This window comes from Hemiscyllium ocellatum, chromosome 13 (genome assembly GCF_020745735.1).
Source record: "Hemiscyllium ocellatum isolate sHemOce1 chromosome 13, sHemOce1.pat.X.cur, whole genome shotgun sequence".
Lineage (NCBI taxonomy): Eukaryota > Metazoa > Chordata > Chondrichthyes > Orectolobiformes > Hemiscylliidae > Hemiscyllium > Hemiscyllium ocellatum.
This window is the reverse complement of record NC_083413.1, coordinates 48672695-48691365: the sequence shown is the minus strand read 5'-3', so window position 1 is coordinate 48691365 and position 18671 is coordinate 48672695. Positions and strand designations below refer to the sequence as shown.

The window sequence follows — 18671 nt, the reverse complement described above, 5'->3', positions numbered from 1 at the left end:
GCAACGGGATGGTGGGAATTGTAGTTTTATTAGGTAGGAACTTTGCACAATGACAAAGTTCGATAAGAAGAGCGAAGCAAAAAAAGAAAATACAGCCAGTGAGCTAAAAGATTGATATTATTAGGAATTGGTATTAATTGTGGATACTGAGTTACCGTCGACTAATTAAATGCACCATAATCTTACAGGCCTCTAGTTCGGAGCTGTAAAGCAATGGGTGACTGACGTTATTTTTGTAGCATGTCTGAAAGCGATGATATTTGAAATGAAACATTGCTAGGAATGGAGATTACATTATAGAATGTGAACGTTGTGTATGTTTTCTCCAGAATTCGAATCCTGGGACTGGGTTCCAATTGACGTCACAGAAGGCAGCCGCCATCTTTCTGACAGGCAGACGGGTGGTAGATGCTGGCGGCCGCAGCTAGAAAATGCCAGTCTCCTGTAGTGCACTGGACTGCAAAAATCGCTTCAAGAAAGGGAGCGGTATAACTTTCCACAGGTAATGTAGCTAGGAGGTCACCTTTTCTTTTTAATGTTACTTGCATATAATTCTAACTTTAATCTTCTTGCGTGAAAATTTACAAGGTTTTTTTTAACGTGGCTGCTAAGTTACGTTGATGTAAGCTTGGAGGCGATTTTAGATTTCACCTCTGGGCAATGATAAAGCTTGTCATTTTTTTGGGTCCTCTTGAAAGCTGTCATTTCTCGCTGCTTTGTATGTTTCTGCATTTCGTTTCATTCGTTATTATTTGCGATTAAAAAAAACTACAGTAAAATTATTTAGAATATTCCTAAAGCATTTTACTGGGGGGTGGGGGGTAAACCTGACATTTGGAAGGCCCTTTTTTTTGTATTCTATTATTCTGTGACTGTTTGACGCCCCCTTACTCCGTAGGCGGATGGTACAATCTGTTGCATATGTCTGTATTGGCCAACAGCTTCAATCGCACCCCGATTCGTGATATTGTTTAATTAATTTAATTTCTAAACTAGTTCGAGCGAAGAAAGTTAGCTTGAAAGGAATTTAAGAAAATGCCCTTCCCAGAATCAAGAATTACATCAATCACATTTTTGTTTACTTCTGAGCCTTTGGCGTTAGTTGGCCTTGTTTTGTGAACATGCATTGCTACTGACTTCACCAAATAGCGGTTAAAAACAATGACTGCAGATGCTGGAAACCAGATTCCAGACCAAATAGCATCGAGTTTATAACAGACAGGTGCAATTTTATGCTGGAGGGAAGGGTGCAACAATATATTCCGGCAAAGTCAATTCTAAGAAAACTTTAAAAGTCTGCACTGAATTACTTCCTTTGCGTCAGCAATAACCTGACAACATAATAAACATCTTGAGGTGAAGTACTGGGTTATTGTCTGTCCATTGACTTGAGAATGTTGTCTGTTTAGTGTTGGGAGTTTCTACTGCATGATGGGTCTTTGTGTGACTGAAATTATTTCCAATCCGAAGAACTTTCAGCATACGAGCAGTGAGATCTTGTGTAACACTTGTTTTCCTTTATTGCTCTCCCTCGTTATTAGATAGAAACTAGTAGCAGGAGTAGGCCCTTCAGTCCTTTGAATCTGTTCCACCATTCAGTATGATCATGACTGATACTGTATTCCTGCTTTCCAGTCCTGTTAAGATATTGCATTTTTCAAGCAGATCCCTTCTTATCTTCTTAAACTTAAGTAAATACAGGCCCAGATGAACTCATCTCTCCCCATAGGACAGCCCTGCTACCCTAGTAAGTCTATGTTGAACTCACTCTGTGGCAAGTATATTCTTTCTTAGATAAGGAGACCAAAACTTCATGCAATATTGTGTGTTCTCACCAGGTTCCTGTACAACTGCAGTAAAATATCCTACTCCTGAACTCAAATCCTTTTGTAATGAAGGTCAGCAGCATACCATTTCCCTCATTAATGCTTGCTACAGTCTGCTTTCATTGACTGGTGCACCACCCACCCACGCACATTTTGTAGTATATCATCATTTCAATAATACTCAGCTTATCTGTTTTTCACACCAAAGCATTTAACTCCACTTTCAGTCACACGTTGCATCTGCCATGTGTTTACACTCACAGCTTGCCTAATTTGCCATGAGGCCTCTTACATCCTCATCACAGTCTCAATCCTGCTTAGTTTTCCAAATTTGGAAAAGTTGCAATTGGTTGTCTCATCTGAGTCATTTGTACATATTGTGAATAGCAGTAGCTTAAGCACTTGTCCCTGTGCAACTCCACTTAAACTTGACTGCTGTCTAGAAAAAGCCTCACTTATTCCTGCTCTCTGTTTTGTATCTGTCAACCAGTTCTTAATCCATTCCAATATATTACAATCAATCCTATGCCTTTTAGTTTTGTTCACTTATTTCTTAGGTCAGATCTTATTAAAAGACTTGTGAAAATCCAAATCCGGCACATTCATTTGTTCTCTCATCTATTCTAGTCGCATTACCATAACTCTAGTCAATTTTTCAGCTTGATTTGTGTTTCGTAAAACCACACTAACTTTGTCCAACTCTGTTAATGCTTTCAAACTGTTATGTTATCATGCCTTTTTGTAATAGCTTCTAGCATTTTCCTCACTACTGATGTAAGGCTAATTGATCTGGAATTCTGCTTTTTCTTTTCCTCCCTTTCTAAACAGTTGGGTCACACATTTGCCACCCTCGAATCTATAGTAACTGCTCCGGAGTCTATAGAATTTTAGATGACTGCCAATGCATCCAATATTTCCAAGGTCACTTCTTCTTGGGAATGTAGGTTATCAGACACTGGTGATTTGTCACCCATTAATCTTGGAATTTTCTGTAGCACAGTTCTGTCGTAATACATATTTCCTTCAATTCCTTCATCTAACTAGACATTGGCTCCTGAATATTTCTGGAAGGCAGCTGCTCCAAGGTTCTGTACATGGCGATTGGCATCAGTGCAGTATTGTGACATTAAGGTTCAGTTCCAAAAATTGCAGCTGTGTGTGGACCCCAGGTGCCTAGTGCAGCAAGAAAGAAATTTAGAGGGAATGTTGATTGTAAGTAGCATGAGGGCTATCGCACAGCCATACTTATTACTGGTCTGGATTTGGAAGTCATCTGTTTCAGACTTCCCATAAGACATTTGCAATTTCATCATCATGAAGCTGATGCAGGCTTGCACTGAAGTTTCTCAGTAATTATATAGTTAATGTATTGAGCGCACTGTATACTTGATTGGTAATAAATACTTCTAGGTAGCAATGGAAATATGAAAAATTGTGGCTTATGGTTCAGGACAATGGTTTGGGACTGGTGGGATAATAATGGAGCTGATGGTGCCAGCTAAAGATGTTTCAGGCATATCAATATATTGACTGGATTATCATCTATGTGCTCCTGGTTGGCTTTGATTTTATGACTTGTCATTCTGAAATTCAGTAATGAATTTGGTTAAGTGATGTCATTGAGCTGGGCCTTGTCATGCTGTGAGACGGTGACATTATTTCCTGGACTGTTGAGTTGATAAACTTATTCAGTGACCCTCTACAGTGGAAGTTGGTTCATTTCATGAACCTGAGCGAGTTTTGTGAAACAACAGGTTCAGCTGAGCATGACTCCGATCAGATAAGAACTTGCAGTTAGCAATGAAGTGCTGGAGGGCAACAGTAGAATAGAATATCTAAGAACTGGGTCCTTCCCAACTGGGGCTAGATTGCAGGCAAGGAAAGGTGAAAAATGATGTTTATGCAAAGATAACCAGTTTACAATAAAAGCTTTATTAAACTTTGATAAATCTTTTGCTGCCTAATTCATCATCTGGATATTGGTCTGCTTGACGTTCCTATCAATGCGTATTTTCTTGCCTATTCATGTATTGTTTTAGCTTTGTAATCTATTGTTCAGTATCTGTTTATTTTCACAGCGAAAGAGTTGGCATGACTATTCATCTGCTTTATGTTAAAACCCCACATTCTACATTATTTAACTGACTAAAATTGAATTATCAAATAAATTTTTAAGATACTTAGAGCAGTTGCAAATCGTCTGTTATGCCTAGAATTGTGGGGCAGGGGCATTGACTGACAAAGCATCTAAAATTATAAACTTTTGAAATGCTATTTAAGACGTTTGCAGTTACAGTAAGTTGTGTTGAATTCCTACTTTTACTTGGTTTTGGATTCTGTTGATTGTAGATTCCCTTTTTCGAGACCTGAGCTCATGGCAAAATGGTTAAAAGCTGTAGCACGGGAAAACTGGATGCCATCACCAAGAGCAACTCTCTGTAGTGATCACTTCACAAAAGATTGTTTTGAGGAAAGAAATGATAGACGACATTTAAGATTCTATTCCGTTCCAACAATATTTCCACTACCGACAAACAAGGTAGAGTTTCAACCATTATTGTGAGTGTCATTTATTTCAATAAATTGTTAATGGAAATCAAATATTTGCACTAGACAATCACAGGTTTTCACAAATATGCCTTGTCAGGAGTCTGTCCTTTTATAATGAATAAATGAGCCCTTCCCATTACATATCAAATAATCCAAATCTTGATTGCTTTAGATAATTTTATCTTTTAAGTAGCTATTGAGGTCTCAATGTGTTAATAAAGACTGACTCATAAAGTGTCCTTTGAAAAGTACAATTTCTATGATTTTGAACTGGTACACTAATGTTAACCATCACACTTTGAGAAGATTTGTAAGCTGTATGTTGTGTGGAAATTTTGAATTGTTATGCTTTTACTGACCATTGAAATTAAGGAGTTCTTTTGACGAATGTCTTTGTTTTCACAAGTGCAGTAGAGTCATACCACATTGCAACAGATCGTTTGATCCAATCAGTCCAGGCCAACCATGTTCCCACCGACCTGCATTTGGATCATATTCCTCCAAACCTTTCCTATTTATGTACTCATCCAAATGTCTTTTAAATGTTGTAACTGTACCTACACCCACCCCTTCCTCTAGTACTTCATTCCACATGCTAACACTCCCTTTTTTTTAAAGAAAAGAAATCCCTCATGACGTTTTATAAATCTTCCTCCTCTTGCCTTCAGTATGACCCCTGGTTTTGGAACTCTCTCAGCCCAGGGAAAACATTCTTGCTATTCACTTTGTCCCTCATGATTTTATGAGGTCACTCCTCAACCTCCTTCACTCCAATGAAAAGAAGCCCAGCCTATCCAATCTATTCTTGTAACTCAAACCCTCTATTCCTGACAACATCCTGGTAAATCTGTCCTGAATCCTCTCCAGCTTAATATCATTTCTATTGCAGTGCAATGAGAACTGCACACAGTACTGCAGAAGCTGTCTCAGCAAGGTCCTGTACAAGGTCAACATAACTCCCAACTCTTATACTCAAGTACTCTGAACAGTGAAGGCAAGTGTGCTAAATGCTGCCTTAACCACCCTGTCTATCTGTGACACAACTTTCAAAGAATTATGTACCTGAACCCCTAGGTGTCTCTGTTCTACAATACTACCCTGGTCCCTACCGTTAATTGTATTAATCTTGCCCTGTTTGTCTTACCAAAATGCAATACCTTGCGTTTATCCAAATTAAACTCCATCTACCACACTTAAGGCGATTGATCAAGATCTCTTTGTAATCTTAAATATTCTTCACTGTCGACTGTGCCACCAAACTTACTAACCATGCCTTCTAAATTCTCTTTCAAATAATTTAAATGACAAACAAAAGTGGACCCAGTACCAATCCCTGTGGAACACTGCTGATCACAGGCCTCCAGTCTGAAAAACAACCCTCCTCTACCACCACCCTCTACCTTCAAACTGTAAAAAGCCAATTTTGTATCAAATTGGCAAGCTCATCCTGGATCCCATGTTCAGCTCTGATCTCCAGCATCTACAGTCCTCACTTTCTCTTGGATGCCATGTGATCTACTTTACTAATTAGTCTACCATGTGGAACCTTATCAAAGTGTTATGACATGGGTTAAACCCCTCTGCTAATTTAATCCTGACACACAGCAGCTCACCTTGTGCCATAACCTGTTAAATTTCAAAGCAAAGAACTATCCCAGATTTCACTAATTAAAGTAAAAATTAACCTTGAAGTCTAACATTGAGCATTTAAGACCAACTATTTGCAACTCCTTTCTCTTAAACCTATGTTTTACCTCCCACTCTACAATACTTTCAATCCGATAAATTCCCTCTTAGGTTTACAGCAACTCCATTTCAAACCAAGTTGTCATCTTCAGATGTCAAGCTTTCTCTATAGCTTTCTCTAGGTCGGCTTTGGTCTTCTGCACAAATTTCTTATGGACAGGTACCTTTCAGAAAGCTATTCTGCTGGCAGTTTTGGTGCTTGCTTTGCTGTTCTTGGCAGTTCTCCCCCCAACTGTTCAAAGTGTCTGGTCTTCTAGCCAAAACATTGGATCATTTCATTAGTTCGATGTCATGAAAACATTAAATTCAAATTCGATTGAATTTTAGTATCCGGGGCACAATTCAAACAGGCCAGATTTTGAATTTGTTTTTGTACCATGGCAACACAGCACCAGCTGTTGAGTCAACCAAATATTACATTTTTAAATGGTTCAGCACACTCTGCTTTCAGTCATTGCCAGCTTTCTCACTCTCTTAAAGGTACAGTACACCTATACCTTCATAACAAAAAGCTTTACTAAAGTCCAAGTAAACAACATCTACCAATTGGTTACTTATTCAAAGAAATTCAATCAAGTTTGTGAGACAATATTTCCCTCACACAAAACCATATTGACTATCCCTGGTCAGTCCTTGCCTCTCTAAATGCATATAAATCCTACCAGAATCGCCCAACAACTTAGCCACCACTGATGTCAGAGTCTCAGGTCCATAATTTCCAGGCTTCTCCTTGCAGCCTAACTTAAATGCACAATGTTTCTCATCCTGCAGTCCTCTGACATCTCACCCATGGTTATGGATGATACAAATACTTATGTTCAGAGCCCTGGCAATTTCCTCTCTAACTTTCCACAACATCCTGGGATACATTTGATCAGGTTTTGGAGATGTATCTATCTTTTGTTTTCTAAGATCGCCAGCACTACTTCTGTAATGTGAACTGTTTTCAAATTATCTTTATTTCCCTGAGTTCTCTAACCTCCATTTTTTACTCCACAGTAAAAACTTACACAAAGTATTTATTTAATATCTCTCCATCTCCTGACATTCATTGATCTTTAAGGGGCCCTACTGTCTTTAGTTGCCCTTCTGCTCTTTATGTACGTGAATTCTTGGATTCTCCTTAGTCTTGGCAGATAAAGTTATCTCATATTCCCTTTTTTTTGTCCTCCTGGTCTCCCTTTTACGAATGCCTCAACACTTGTTTTTATACTCTTGAAGAGATTCATTTGATCGCAGGTGTCATTATCTGATGCATGATTCTCTCTTTTATTCCTGACTAAACATCTTCCTCCAGTCAACAACTTTAACTTTTATGGAAGCTTATCCCTTTCTGTAACTATCTTAAAACTGAGGTGGAGGTGCCAGTGTTGGATTGGGGTGGACAAAGTTAAAAATCACACAACACCAGGTGATAGCCCAACTGGTTTAAATGGAAATACAAGCTTATGACGTGGTGTTGTGTAACTATTAATTCTATTTTAAAACTAGTGAAATTATGATCTCTAGTCCTAAAGTGTTTCTCCTACTAACACATAAGTCACCTGCCCTTTCTTTTTCCCCAAGAGAAGGTTAAGTTTGACTCGACAGTCAAAAATTTACATGTTAAATTTTTTTTAACACTGTGGTATTCCCAGTCAATATTATAAAATTAAAATCTCCTAGTATTACAATACTATTATTCTTACAGATATCTGAGATCTCTCTCTCCATATTACTTACCTTAGGATTTTATTTGTGATAAAGGGCAGTGGCAAGGAGTTAGGGAGGGAATGTTTTGGAGGAGGTATCGAGGAGTTGTGGGGGTTTGAGGTGTGGAGAGATGGTAGAATGGTATTGGCTTGATTTAGTCTAAAAGTATTAATCTTGAATGGCCCATGAAGTTTATTCTAGCACTAGGTAATTTGAGTGAATCCAGGATACCAAGATCCAGGTAAAAATGCATTTTGTTTTATGAAGATAGTGGAATAGAATATTAGAAATAGATGTAGGTTATAAAGTCATAGAGATGTACAGCACAGAAACAGACCATTCGGTCTAACCCATCCATGCCAACCAGATATCCCAACCCAATCTAGTCCCACCTGCCAGCAGCCGGCCCATATCCCTCCAAATCCTTTCTATTCATATATCCATCCAAGTGCCTTTTAAATGTTGCGATTGTGTAAAAATGTTGCCCCTTTGGCCTCTTTTATATCTCCCTAAATCTATGCCCTCTAGTTCTGGACTCCCCGACCCCAAGGAAAAGGCTTTGCCTATTTATCCTATCCATGCCCCTCATAATTTTGTAAACCTCTATAAGGTCACCCCTCAGCCTCCGATGCTCCAGGGAAAACAGCTCCAGCCTATTCAGCCTCTCTCTATTGCTCAAATACTCCAACCCTGGCAACATCCTTGAAATCTTTTCTGAACCCTTTCAAGTTTCACAACATCTTTCCGATAGGAAGGAGACCAGAATTGCATGCAATATTCCAACAGTGGCCTAACCAATGTCCTGTACAGCCGCAACATGACTTCCCAACTACTGTATTCTGATCAAGAAAGGAAAGCATACCAAACGCCGCCTTCACTATCTTATCTACCTGCCACTCCACTTTCAAGAAGCTATGAACCTGCACTCCAAGGTCTCTTTATTCAGCAACACTCCTGAGGACCTTAGCATTAGGTGTATAAGTCTGCTAAGATTTGCTTTCCCAAAATGCAGTACCTCACATTTATCTGAATTAAACTCCATCTGCCACCTCTCAGCCCATTGGCCCATCTGGTCAAGATCCTGTTGTAATCTGAGGTAACCCTTTTCGCTGTCCACTCCACCTCCAATTTCTTTCAGACTTTCATGTCTACTCCCATTCAGTGAGCATAGCTGATCTTATACTTGAACACCGTTTTCTTACATTATCCTATGTATTCCCTGGTGATTTTAATATGTCAGAATCTATAGGTATCAGTCTTAAACCTACAGAAAAACTGAACCTCCACAGTCCTTTGGGTTAAAATTGACCACTCCCTGAATAGATTCCTCTTCATTTCAGTTTGAAGTACTTTCCCCTTATTTTGCGATTGTGTACCCACTGGCTGTAGAAGCCACAAAGAAAATATCCTTCTTGCATCAACCCTGTCAATCTTTGTAAGAAGTTTATATACGTATGTTTAAATGTAATCACCTCTCGTTCTTCAAATCTGTAGGGACTGTGGGCATAGTTTATTATAAGTCAGTACCCTTTATTCAAGAAATTAAATTGATGAATCTTTTGCTCCAATCATTAATTTTATCTGTTTTGCAGACGACAAGCTCTCAAAGATCACATAAGGCAAAAGTTTCTGGTGGACATAAGAGAATTTCGGACATACAGAAGCCCCATTTGGAATCACAAGCTAATTCAGTATCTGATGCACTCTGCGAGCCAACTGAGCCAACCAACATCACAGATTTACAGCCTACATTAGCCACAGAGACTCTCAACACAGGGAAGCTAGCTCAACTCGCAGCTGCAGCAGTCCTGAATTTAGCAGAATTTTCTCAAGTGTTGGAAGTTCCTCTAAAACCTGAAGTAGAGTCTTCAGAAGTCCCCATGTTTTTTAATTGCAGTGCACAAACTCAAACGTACACAACAGAAGCAAAGATGGAATCTGTTTCAAGTGAATTAGTAACTATTCATTCAGAGAATCAATCTCAAGATTCAGCTGCAGCTCTGAGTTCAGATACCCTCCATTGGACAGCCAATGTATTATCAGCACCTGAAGTACTATCGGATACATCTACTGTGCTTGTGAGTTCAGTAGATGTTCCTACAGTGCCGGCTAATGTTTTGCCCTGTTTATTTACAACATCTGCAGAACTAACATCTGACCAAGTCACTATATCGGAAGAAACTACTTGGATATCTGCAGAAGTGCTTATTCCAGAAACACAAACTCATTTATCAGCTCCAGTTTTGGCTTCTGAAGAACTGCAATACTCCTCAGCAGGAGGAAAACTGCTTTCATCTCGTAATGATCAAGATATGCCAGGAATGACATTTCCCCAAGATCACAGTTATTTTATGAGTCCTTGCCCTGATATCATCAGGAGAACTCTAGGAAAGAAGCTTGCGTGGGAGAGAAAGAAGAATGAAGAGCATCGGCAAAAGTTCAGAGTACTCCAACAAAAACTGAAAAGAAAAGAGCAGAAAATTGACAATCTGACAAAAATTATCAGCCAGCTGAGAGAAAGTAAGATTTGGAACCTGTAGAGCACTAATGTATAGTAATAAATGGAGGCAAGCTATTTATGTATGTGGGCAGTTGCAGAAATTAAAAGTTATGTTTTAGTGTACATTTGAACAGCATGAATGGGTGAAATTTTAATCTTGACTGAATAGTTGTGGTCATTTTAATATTGTTAAATCTTACAGGTGTCTGAAGTTAGACTTGACATGGCTTTATACTGCAATGATGGTTGCTGCAAAATAATTCTAAATATATTATGTAAATGTCAGATGACACCAGAAACACTGATCAGTTTTGGACCTCTATCTAAGCAGAGATATATAGGCATTGGCAGCAGGACAGAAGAAGTTCAGGAGTCTGTTCCAGGATATGCAATCTCTTCTAAGCAGAGATTGTGTTGGTTAGAACCGTGTTTGCTGAAGTTCAGAAGAATGAGAAGTGACCTTACTGAAAAAAATAAGATTCCTGAGGGAACTTAACAGGCTATAAGCAAATGGTTATTTTCCAAGAGTCTAGAACCAGAGGCCATCATGTCTGAATACTACATCACCCGTTTAAGTTAGAGGTGAGAAGGAATTTCTCATCTGAGGGGGAAATATATTTGTAGAATTCTTTACTGCAGATGGCTATAGAGGTTTAGTCAATAAATATATTCAAGTCTGAGAGAGACTGATTTTTAATTCTGTGAGGAACTCAAGGGTTTTGGAGGGGAAAAGGCAGGACAATACAGTTGAGGGCTATCAGATCATCCATGTTTTTATTGAACGGTAGAGCTGACTCTGTAAGCTGAATGGCCAACCTGCTTGTACATTTTATGGTCTGTGAAACTAGGGCTCGAATGTACATTAAATAATATCACTGTAGTGAACACTATAACCTGGTTTTATATAATGCTTTGGGTACATGGACAAAGCAGGTGGTTGGTCTGTTGATATTAAGTTGAATCTGTTGGATCCCTAGGGCATTTCTGAACCTGACAAGATTTATATTTTGTATTTTAAGAATGAATATGCTATCACTGTTATTCTATAAAATTCTAAATTTTAGTTTTCAGGGGAAGAATTTTACACACAAGCAAAATTCTAAGTCTAAGAATACCACATCAGGAAGTATCTACAGCTACTGGCTCAGACTGATTTACGACAGTACAAATTCACGACATATGTCTTGATAATTTTCTGACAGCCTTTTGTTTCTAAACAATCAATATGTGGATGTACCAACTAGCAAAGGTGTGAAATCTTGACCTACCCTTGGGAAATAAGGCAGGGCAGGTGACTGAGATGTCAGTGGGGGAGCACTTTGTGCCAGCGACCATAATTCTATTAGTTTTAAAATAGTGATTGAAAAGAATAGACTGGATCTAAAAGCTGGAGCTCTAAATTGGAGGAAGGCCAATTTTGGTGGTACTAGGAAAGAACGTTCAAAAGCTGATTGAGGGCAGATGTTTGCAGGTAAAAGGACACCTGGAAAATGGGAAGCCTTCAAAAATGAGATAAGGGTCTGGAAAGAGTGTATTCCTATTAGGGTGAAAGGAAAGATGAATAGGTGTAGGAAATCTGGATGACTGGAGAGACTGAGGTTTTGTTTAAGGTAAGGAAGCATATGTCAGGTATTGACAGCAGAGATTGAGTGAATTCTAACAAGAGTACACAGGCAGGAGTATACATAAGAGAGAAATCAGCAGGACAAAAACAGGACAGGAGAGCGCTTTGGCAAATAGAGTTAAGGAGAATCCAAAGGGTTATTTACTTCAGTGGTCCTCCCTACTACCTTCTAATGCTTTGCCCACCTTCCTTTGTTTTTAATTTGTGCCCTGCTTTGCAAATCCTTCAACATAATGATTTACCAGCATGTGTTTTAGACCGTCTCTTCTGACAATCATGTCCACGCTGAAAGTTAGCAGATATAATGTTTCCACACTCATCTCTGCCTGAAAAGCTGTCTCCAAAACTGAAAAGAGATTTCAGTGACACTTGGTGCATACAGTATGATTGAAGAAAGAATTGATATTTTTTACGAAGATCCTGTCCTTTTTTTTAAAAAAGGATCTCCTAACATTTGGCGAAATAAAAAATAAAATCTTGCCCTTCAGGTTCCCACCTACTTTTTTCCCCTCAGACTTTCAACTGATGCCATCTAGTCTTCGATTACCCAATTCTGGAAAAAAGACTGAGTGCATTCACCTTATCCATGCCTCTCATGATCTTACATACTTCTGTAAGACTCCCCCGTTCAGTCTCCTACACTCAAAAGAAAGAAGTCCTCGCTTGTCCAACCTCTCCCAATAACTTAGTCTTTACAGTCTTGGCAACATCCTTGTAAATCCCTTCTGCACGCTTTTCAGTTTAATAACATCTTACCTTTAGCATGGTGATCAAAACTGAACACAATACTCCAAGTGTGGCCTCACCAACATCCTGTACAACTGCAACATAACATCACAACTTCTATACTCGATGTCCTGATTGAGGAAGGCCAGTGTGACAAAAGCCTCCTTCATTGCCCTGTCTACTTGTGACTCCACTTTCAGAGAACCATGCACCTGAACTCCAAAACCACTCTTCCACTACACTCCTTCAGTCCCGACCATTCACCATGAAATTCCTACCTTGATTTGACTTTCCAAAATGCCACACGTCACACTTATCTATATTAAACTCCATTTGCCATTTCTCAGCCCACTTCTCCTGCTAATCAAGGTTCTGCTGCAATTTCTGATAACCTTCCTCACTGTCCACAATACTGCCTATTTTTGTGTCATCTGCAAACTCACTATTCATGCCTTGAACATTCTCATCCAAATTAGTGATATAGATATCAAATAACAGTGGACCCAGTGCCACTCCCTGAGGCACAGCACTGGTGATAGGCCTCCAGTCTGACAAGAATCCTTTCACTATTAACCTCCTCTTCCTACCAACAAGCCAATTTGGCATCCAATTTGCCAGTTCCCCCAGATTACATGCCGTCTAACCTTCCACAGCCGCCTACCATGCAGAAAGTTATCAAAGGCCTTGCTGAAATCCATATAGACTATGTCAACTGCCCTGCCCTCATAAACCTTCCTGGTCACTTCATCAAAGATGTCTAACAAATTTCTTCTGCTCCTCGCATGCTGCCTGATCTGCTGTGCTTTTCCAGCATCTCAGTTTGACTCTGATCTCTAGCACCTGCAGTCCTCACTTTCTCCCAACAGATTTGTGAGGCATGATTTCCCAAGAACAAAGCCATGCTGACTACTCTTAATTAAACACTGTCCTTCCAAATGAATGTGTATCTTATCCCTCTGAATATTCTCCAGTAACTTACCTACCAAAGATGTTATATTTACTGGCCTATAGTTCCCAGGCTTTTCTTTGCAGCCCTTCCTGAATAAGGGCACAATAATCACTACCCTCCAGTCTTCCAGGACTTCACTCCTGGCAAACAATGATACAAATACATCAGCCAGAGCCTCTACAATTTTTTCTCCAGTCTCTTACAGTGTTCTTGGATATATCTGGTCAGTACCAGGATATTTATCCCCCTTCATACATTCTAATATGTCGAACACCATCACCACTAACGTTCCCAAGTCATTTCGTCTTTCTCAACGGTAAATACAGGAGAAATATTAATTGAGCACCTTGCCCAATTTCTGCAGTTCCACATATAGGTGTCCACTTTGGTCCTTGAGGGGTCGTATTCTCTCTTTAGATGTTCTTTTACCTTTAATATGCTTAAACAATCTCTTTGGATTCACCCTCATCTTCTCAGCGAAGGCTATTTTGTGCCCCATTTTCACCCTCTTGATTTCTTTCGTCAGTAAACTCTTGTATCCTCCGTATACCTCCCAGGGATTGTTTTGATCCCAGTTGCCCGTACCTGCGCCATGCATTCTTTTTTCTGGTCAAAGCCTCAATATCTCTTGTCAACCAGGGATACCTACTCATGCCAACCTTGCCCTTCACCCTCGCAGAACATATTAACCTTGAATTCTAGCTATCACACTTTTTTAAAGGCCTCCCACTTGCCAGAGGTCCCTTTGCCAGTAAACAAACTATTCCAAACAGCCCCTGCAAGATCCTGTCTAATTTAATCAAAATTCGCCTTGCCCCAATTTAGAATTTAACCTGTGAAGCAATTTTATCCCTCTCTATAAGTATTTTAAAAATTAATATAACTATGGTTACTGGTTCCAAAGTGCTCACCCACTGTCACTTCAGTCACTTGTCCTGCCCTATTTCCCAGGAGTAAGTAAAGTTTTGCCCCTTCCTGAGTGGGTCCCTTTATATACTGCTTGAGCAAACTTTCCTGAACACTTAACAAATTCCACCCTCTCGAAGCCCTTAATGCTATGGCTGTCCCAATCTATGTTAGGAAAATTAAAATCCCCAACTATGACAAACCAATTGCTCCTGCAAGTCTCCCCAGTCTCCCTGCATATTGACTGTGGGCATATAGTACAACCGCAACATAGTGACCATCCCCATCTTATTTCTTAGCTCCACCCACAAAGCCTCACTCTGTTGTGCTATGTTGTGAATTGTCTCAGTTGCTGTGGTAGAATTGATGATAGGTGTTGAAATATCTGCCATGTTTTCAGACAGCTTGTTGGATTATCCTGAAGCATCGTCCATGGGATGGAAGCTTCTAATAAAGATGTTTCAGTTTTGTAGGTACAAAGCATCCTCCAAGTAGGAGAAACCTGAAGAGCTATTCACTGAAGCCAACACAGAACTGTGGAGGTATGCACTCTATTAGAGTGTACTCCTCATTTCTCTTAAACGTGTCCCTGTCACATCTCAATTCTTTTTAAACTTGCCTTTGCAACATAAATTGAGTTTAAACATTAGTCAGATCTCATCTGACACCCATCTCATTTTATTGTAGTGCTTTTTAGATTTAAAAATAGTCCCAATGCAATATGTAAAACATGGCATTAACAATCTAGATTATTTTTAAAGAATGGAGAAAACAAAGGGCAGAAAGCTGCAAAAATCAGCTATCCACCCTTCACTTGCTTAATATGTTTCTTCAGATTTTTCAGTTACTCACACTTAAAACCTAAGTTATCTTTTGACCCATAAACAATCACAAACATGTACATTAATTGGACAAAAAGTAAATTCTTACAAGGTGGTCCTACTGAGGTACCAGCCTAAAATATTGCATACAAAAACAACAATTGGCATTTAACATAGTGAAACATCTTTAGGAGCTTCATGGGAACACAATGGAACTACATTTGACATGAAGATCCATAAGGAGTTAACAGATTGTCTGACCCAACCTTCATGAGGTAGGTTTAAGCAGCATTGTAAAGAAAGAATGAGAGATTGATATATATAAGAAGGGAATTCCAGAGCTGAGGCCTAATTAGCTAAAGGCATGCCCTATATTTGTTGGACCACTAAAAAAATGAAAAAATTGAGACCAGAGTCCATAGGTTGAAGGAGATTGTAGGTTAGAAGGACTTTACAGTAAAAGAAACAAACAAAATCAGACGAGACAGAGGAGTTGGGAGAGGTGGTCATGCGGTAGATAGAGATTGTCAACATTCTTGTGTAAATTGATGTGTGTTTTAAAAAAACTAGCCAGTGGTGTTGTTGCAACTAATTCCATAAACTAAATTGGTTGAAGAAACTGCAGCTCCGTGAAATTGGACGCTTCTAGGATAATGGTACTCACGTTACCATTGAGTCTGCTAGAAATTCCCTCTAACAGACAATGGCACAGTCAGTAAGTGGTCTACGTAAAAAGAAACTACAGGAGGTTACGAACATTTCCCTCTCTCTCACTCGTAGGTTAACTTAGCATAGATAGGTATTTTCTGCATGTGAGCTTCTTCAATCCTTCAACCATATTTGTGATGAGGGAAGATATAAATCATTAATGATTTATGCTGTACATCAGTTGTAATCACAATCACATAGAGTCATAGAGATATATAGCATGGAAACAGACCCTTCGGTCCAATCTGTCCATGCCGACCAGATATCCCTACCCAATCTAGTCCCACCTACCAGCACCTGGCCCATATCCTCCGAACCCTTCCTATTCATATACCTATCCAAATGCCTCTTAAATGTTGCAATTGTACCAGCCTCCACCACATTCTCTGGCAGCTCATTCCATATACGTACCACCCTCTGTGTGAAAAAGTTGCCCCTTAGGTCTCTTTTATATCTTTCCCCTCTCACCCTCAGCCTCTGAAGCTCCAGGGAAAACAGCCCCAGCCTGTTCAGCCTCTCCCTGTAGCTCAAATCCTCCAGCCCTGGCAACATCCTTGTAAATCTTTTCTGAACCCTTTCAAGTTTCACAACATCTTTCAGGTAGGAAGGAGACCAGAATTGCATGCAATATTCCAACAGTGGCATAACCAATATCCTGTACAGCCACAACATGACCTCCAAACTCCTGTACTCAATACTCTGACCAATAAAGGAAAGCATCCCAAACGCCTTCTTCACTATCCTATCTACCTGCCACTCCACTTTCAAGGAGCTATGAACCTGCACTCCAAGATCTCTTTGTTCAGTAAAACGTCCTAGGACCTTACCATTAGGTGTATAAGTCCTGCTAAGATTTGCTTTCCCAAAATACAGCACCTCGCATTTATATGCATTAAACTCCATCTGCCACTTCTCAGCCCATTGGCCAAACTGGTCAAGATCCTGTTGTAATCTGAGGTAACCCTCTTCGCTGTTCACTACACCTCCAATTTTAGTGTCATCTGCAAACTTACTAACAGTGCCTCTTATGCTCGCATCCAAATCATTTTCTTGATTTAATCCAGACTATTGTGTAACACCATAAAATAGCCTTCCTACAGAACTGTGTTGCCTTGTACCGTGGCATCCAGTATTTCTTATCTCAGTCGCGAAACTCTACTTTAAATAGCATCTCTTCTAGTTTCTAAACTCTACTTTTCATACACACTAAAAGAAAAATAAAACTTTAATATAGCGCACTTTTTTATTTTGATAAATGAGAAATTTATTATTTTTAGTAGTTTTTAAACTTGTCTTAAATACATTGAAGTTTTCGCAAAAAATGGGTTTTGGGAAGATAGCTAAAACAATTGCAAAACATAATTATTCTCCTATTAAATGTATTTGGCAAGTACCTAACATATATACTTTTTTGTACACTTAGAGCATGATGAAAATGAAAATGAACAAGAAGAGTTGGACCAAACACAGCAATGCTACTGAAGTGAAGGACTTGCGTCTGTAGGAGCAGTCAGTCAGTGGCCATGTGATGAAAAGACAAGTGAAATCCTGTACTTCATTGACAAAAGAGTTGCAAAAGAAGAACTGATATACTATGAATGAAAATTTGAAACGTTTGCGGATTGTTTCTGGATTTCAGCATAAACGCTGAGCAAAATAATAAAACCTATTAATTGTTCCAATATTTAATAGAATTATTTTGTTCATATTTAGAACATTGTACTTTACATATCATAATGCCAATCAGTGCTATTCATGGCTTCTCTGACACAGAGAAATGAATGTATTAGTTAAATAAGTGGAGATGTGATCTGTCAGACTTTGAGCACTGAATAATGCAGGTACAGATCAGCGAAGTACTTAATATCATGTTGACCAGGGTAAATTGCAGGTGTTGTACATCCTTGTGTTGTAATTGGGAAAACTTAAGACTACAGGTGAGTTTGGGTGTCTATAATCTGTAATGATTCTGGGATGCTCATATCTGTTGTGCTTGTAGGCACAAAGGAGAGGAAGATTGAACAACAGTAGTATTTAATACCCTATTAGCTCTGAGTGCATAATTTAATGGCATGATTAAATGATGCATCTTCACTGCTGCAGTGGAACTAATTTGAAATTTTAAAATGATTTCAAAACTATTATTTGAATTTTTTTAAACTGCAAAAAGCAGACTGTCCTGTCAGTTACTCTTAAACATTTGATTTGCTCTTTAACAGATGGAACAAATCTACTGGTGTTATCCTCTCTATCCCACCCTGATATAGACCAACCAAATAATGTCCTACTTAGAGATTGCAAACTAGCTGCTTTTCCAGAGCATCGCTCGCCTGCTTCCATGTAGAAGCAAACTCTGTTTTTGTTTGCCTATTGTCCTCAGCCTTCTACTCTTTTTCCTCACTTTCTTCTTCTGTTCCCTTTTCTTTTGCTCCTATTATGACCACTTTTAATGATTTCCTCCAATTCCCCATGCCACCTTAAACTTAAACTCTAACCCTTCAGCTGCTGCATTCCAGTTTATTGCCTTAAAGTCTGATTGAAGATTTGTAGCTCGGGTATCCGTTGTTGTGGTTCTGCTCGCCGAGCTGGAAGTTTTTGCTGCAAACGTTTCGTTCCCTGGCTA

The 18671-nt window shown here is 39.2% G+C and overlaps 1 protein-coding gene across 1 annotated transcript; it reads left to right on the top strand.

Annotated features, from left to right (window-relative positions):
- Positions 1-175: 175 nt before the first annotated feature.
- LOC132821536 (THAP domain-containing protein 5-like) lies at positions 176-17730 on the top strand. The gene is made up of 5 exons (XM_060834158.1): positions 176-217; positions 330-502; positions 4176-4365; positions 9407-10334; positions 17472-17730. The coding sequence occupies exons 2-5, from the start codon at positions 432-434 to the stop codon at positions 17528-17530; spliced, it is 1248 nt and encodes a 415-aa protein (XP_060690141.1). The 5' UTR covers positions 176-217; positions 330-431; the 3' UTR covers positions 17531-17730.
- The last annotated feature ends 941 nt before the right edge of the window (positions 17731-18671 follow it).

What these genes read in the sequence shown, in the direction of transcription:
- LOC132821536 (XM_060834158.1), top strand. Translation starts at nt 432, where the DNA reads ATGCCAGTCTCCTGTAGTGCACTGGACTGCAAAAATCGCTTCAAGAAA. An exon ending in AGCGGTATAACTTTCCACAG is followed by an intron (nt 503 to 4,175) that starts GTAATGTAGCTA and finishes TGTTGATTGTAG; the next exon opens with ATTCCCTTTTTCGAGACCTG. An exon ending in TATCAGCCAGCTGAGAGAAA is followed by an intron (nt 10,335 to 17,471) that starts GTAAGATTTGGA and finishes TTGTACACTTAG; the next exon opens with AGCATGATGAAAATGAAAAT.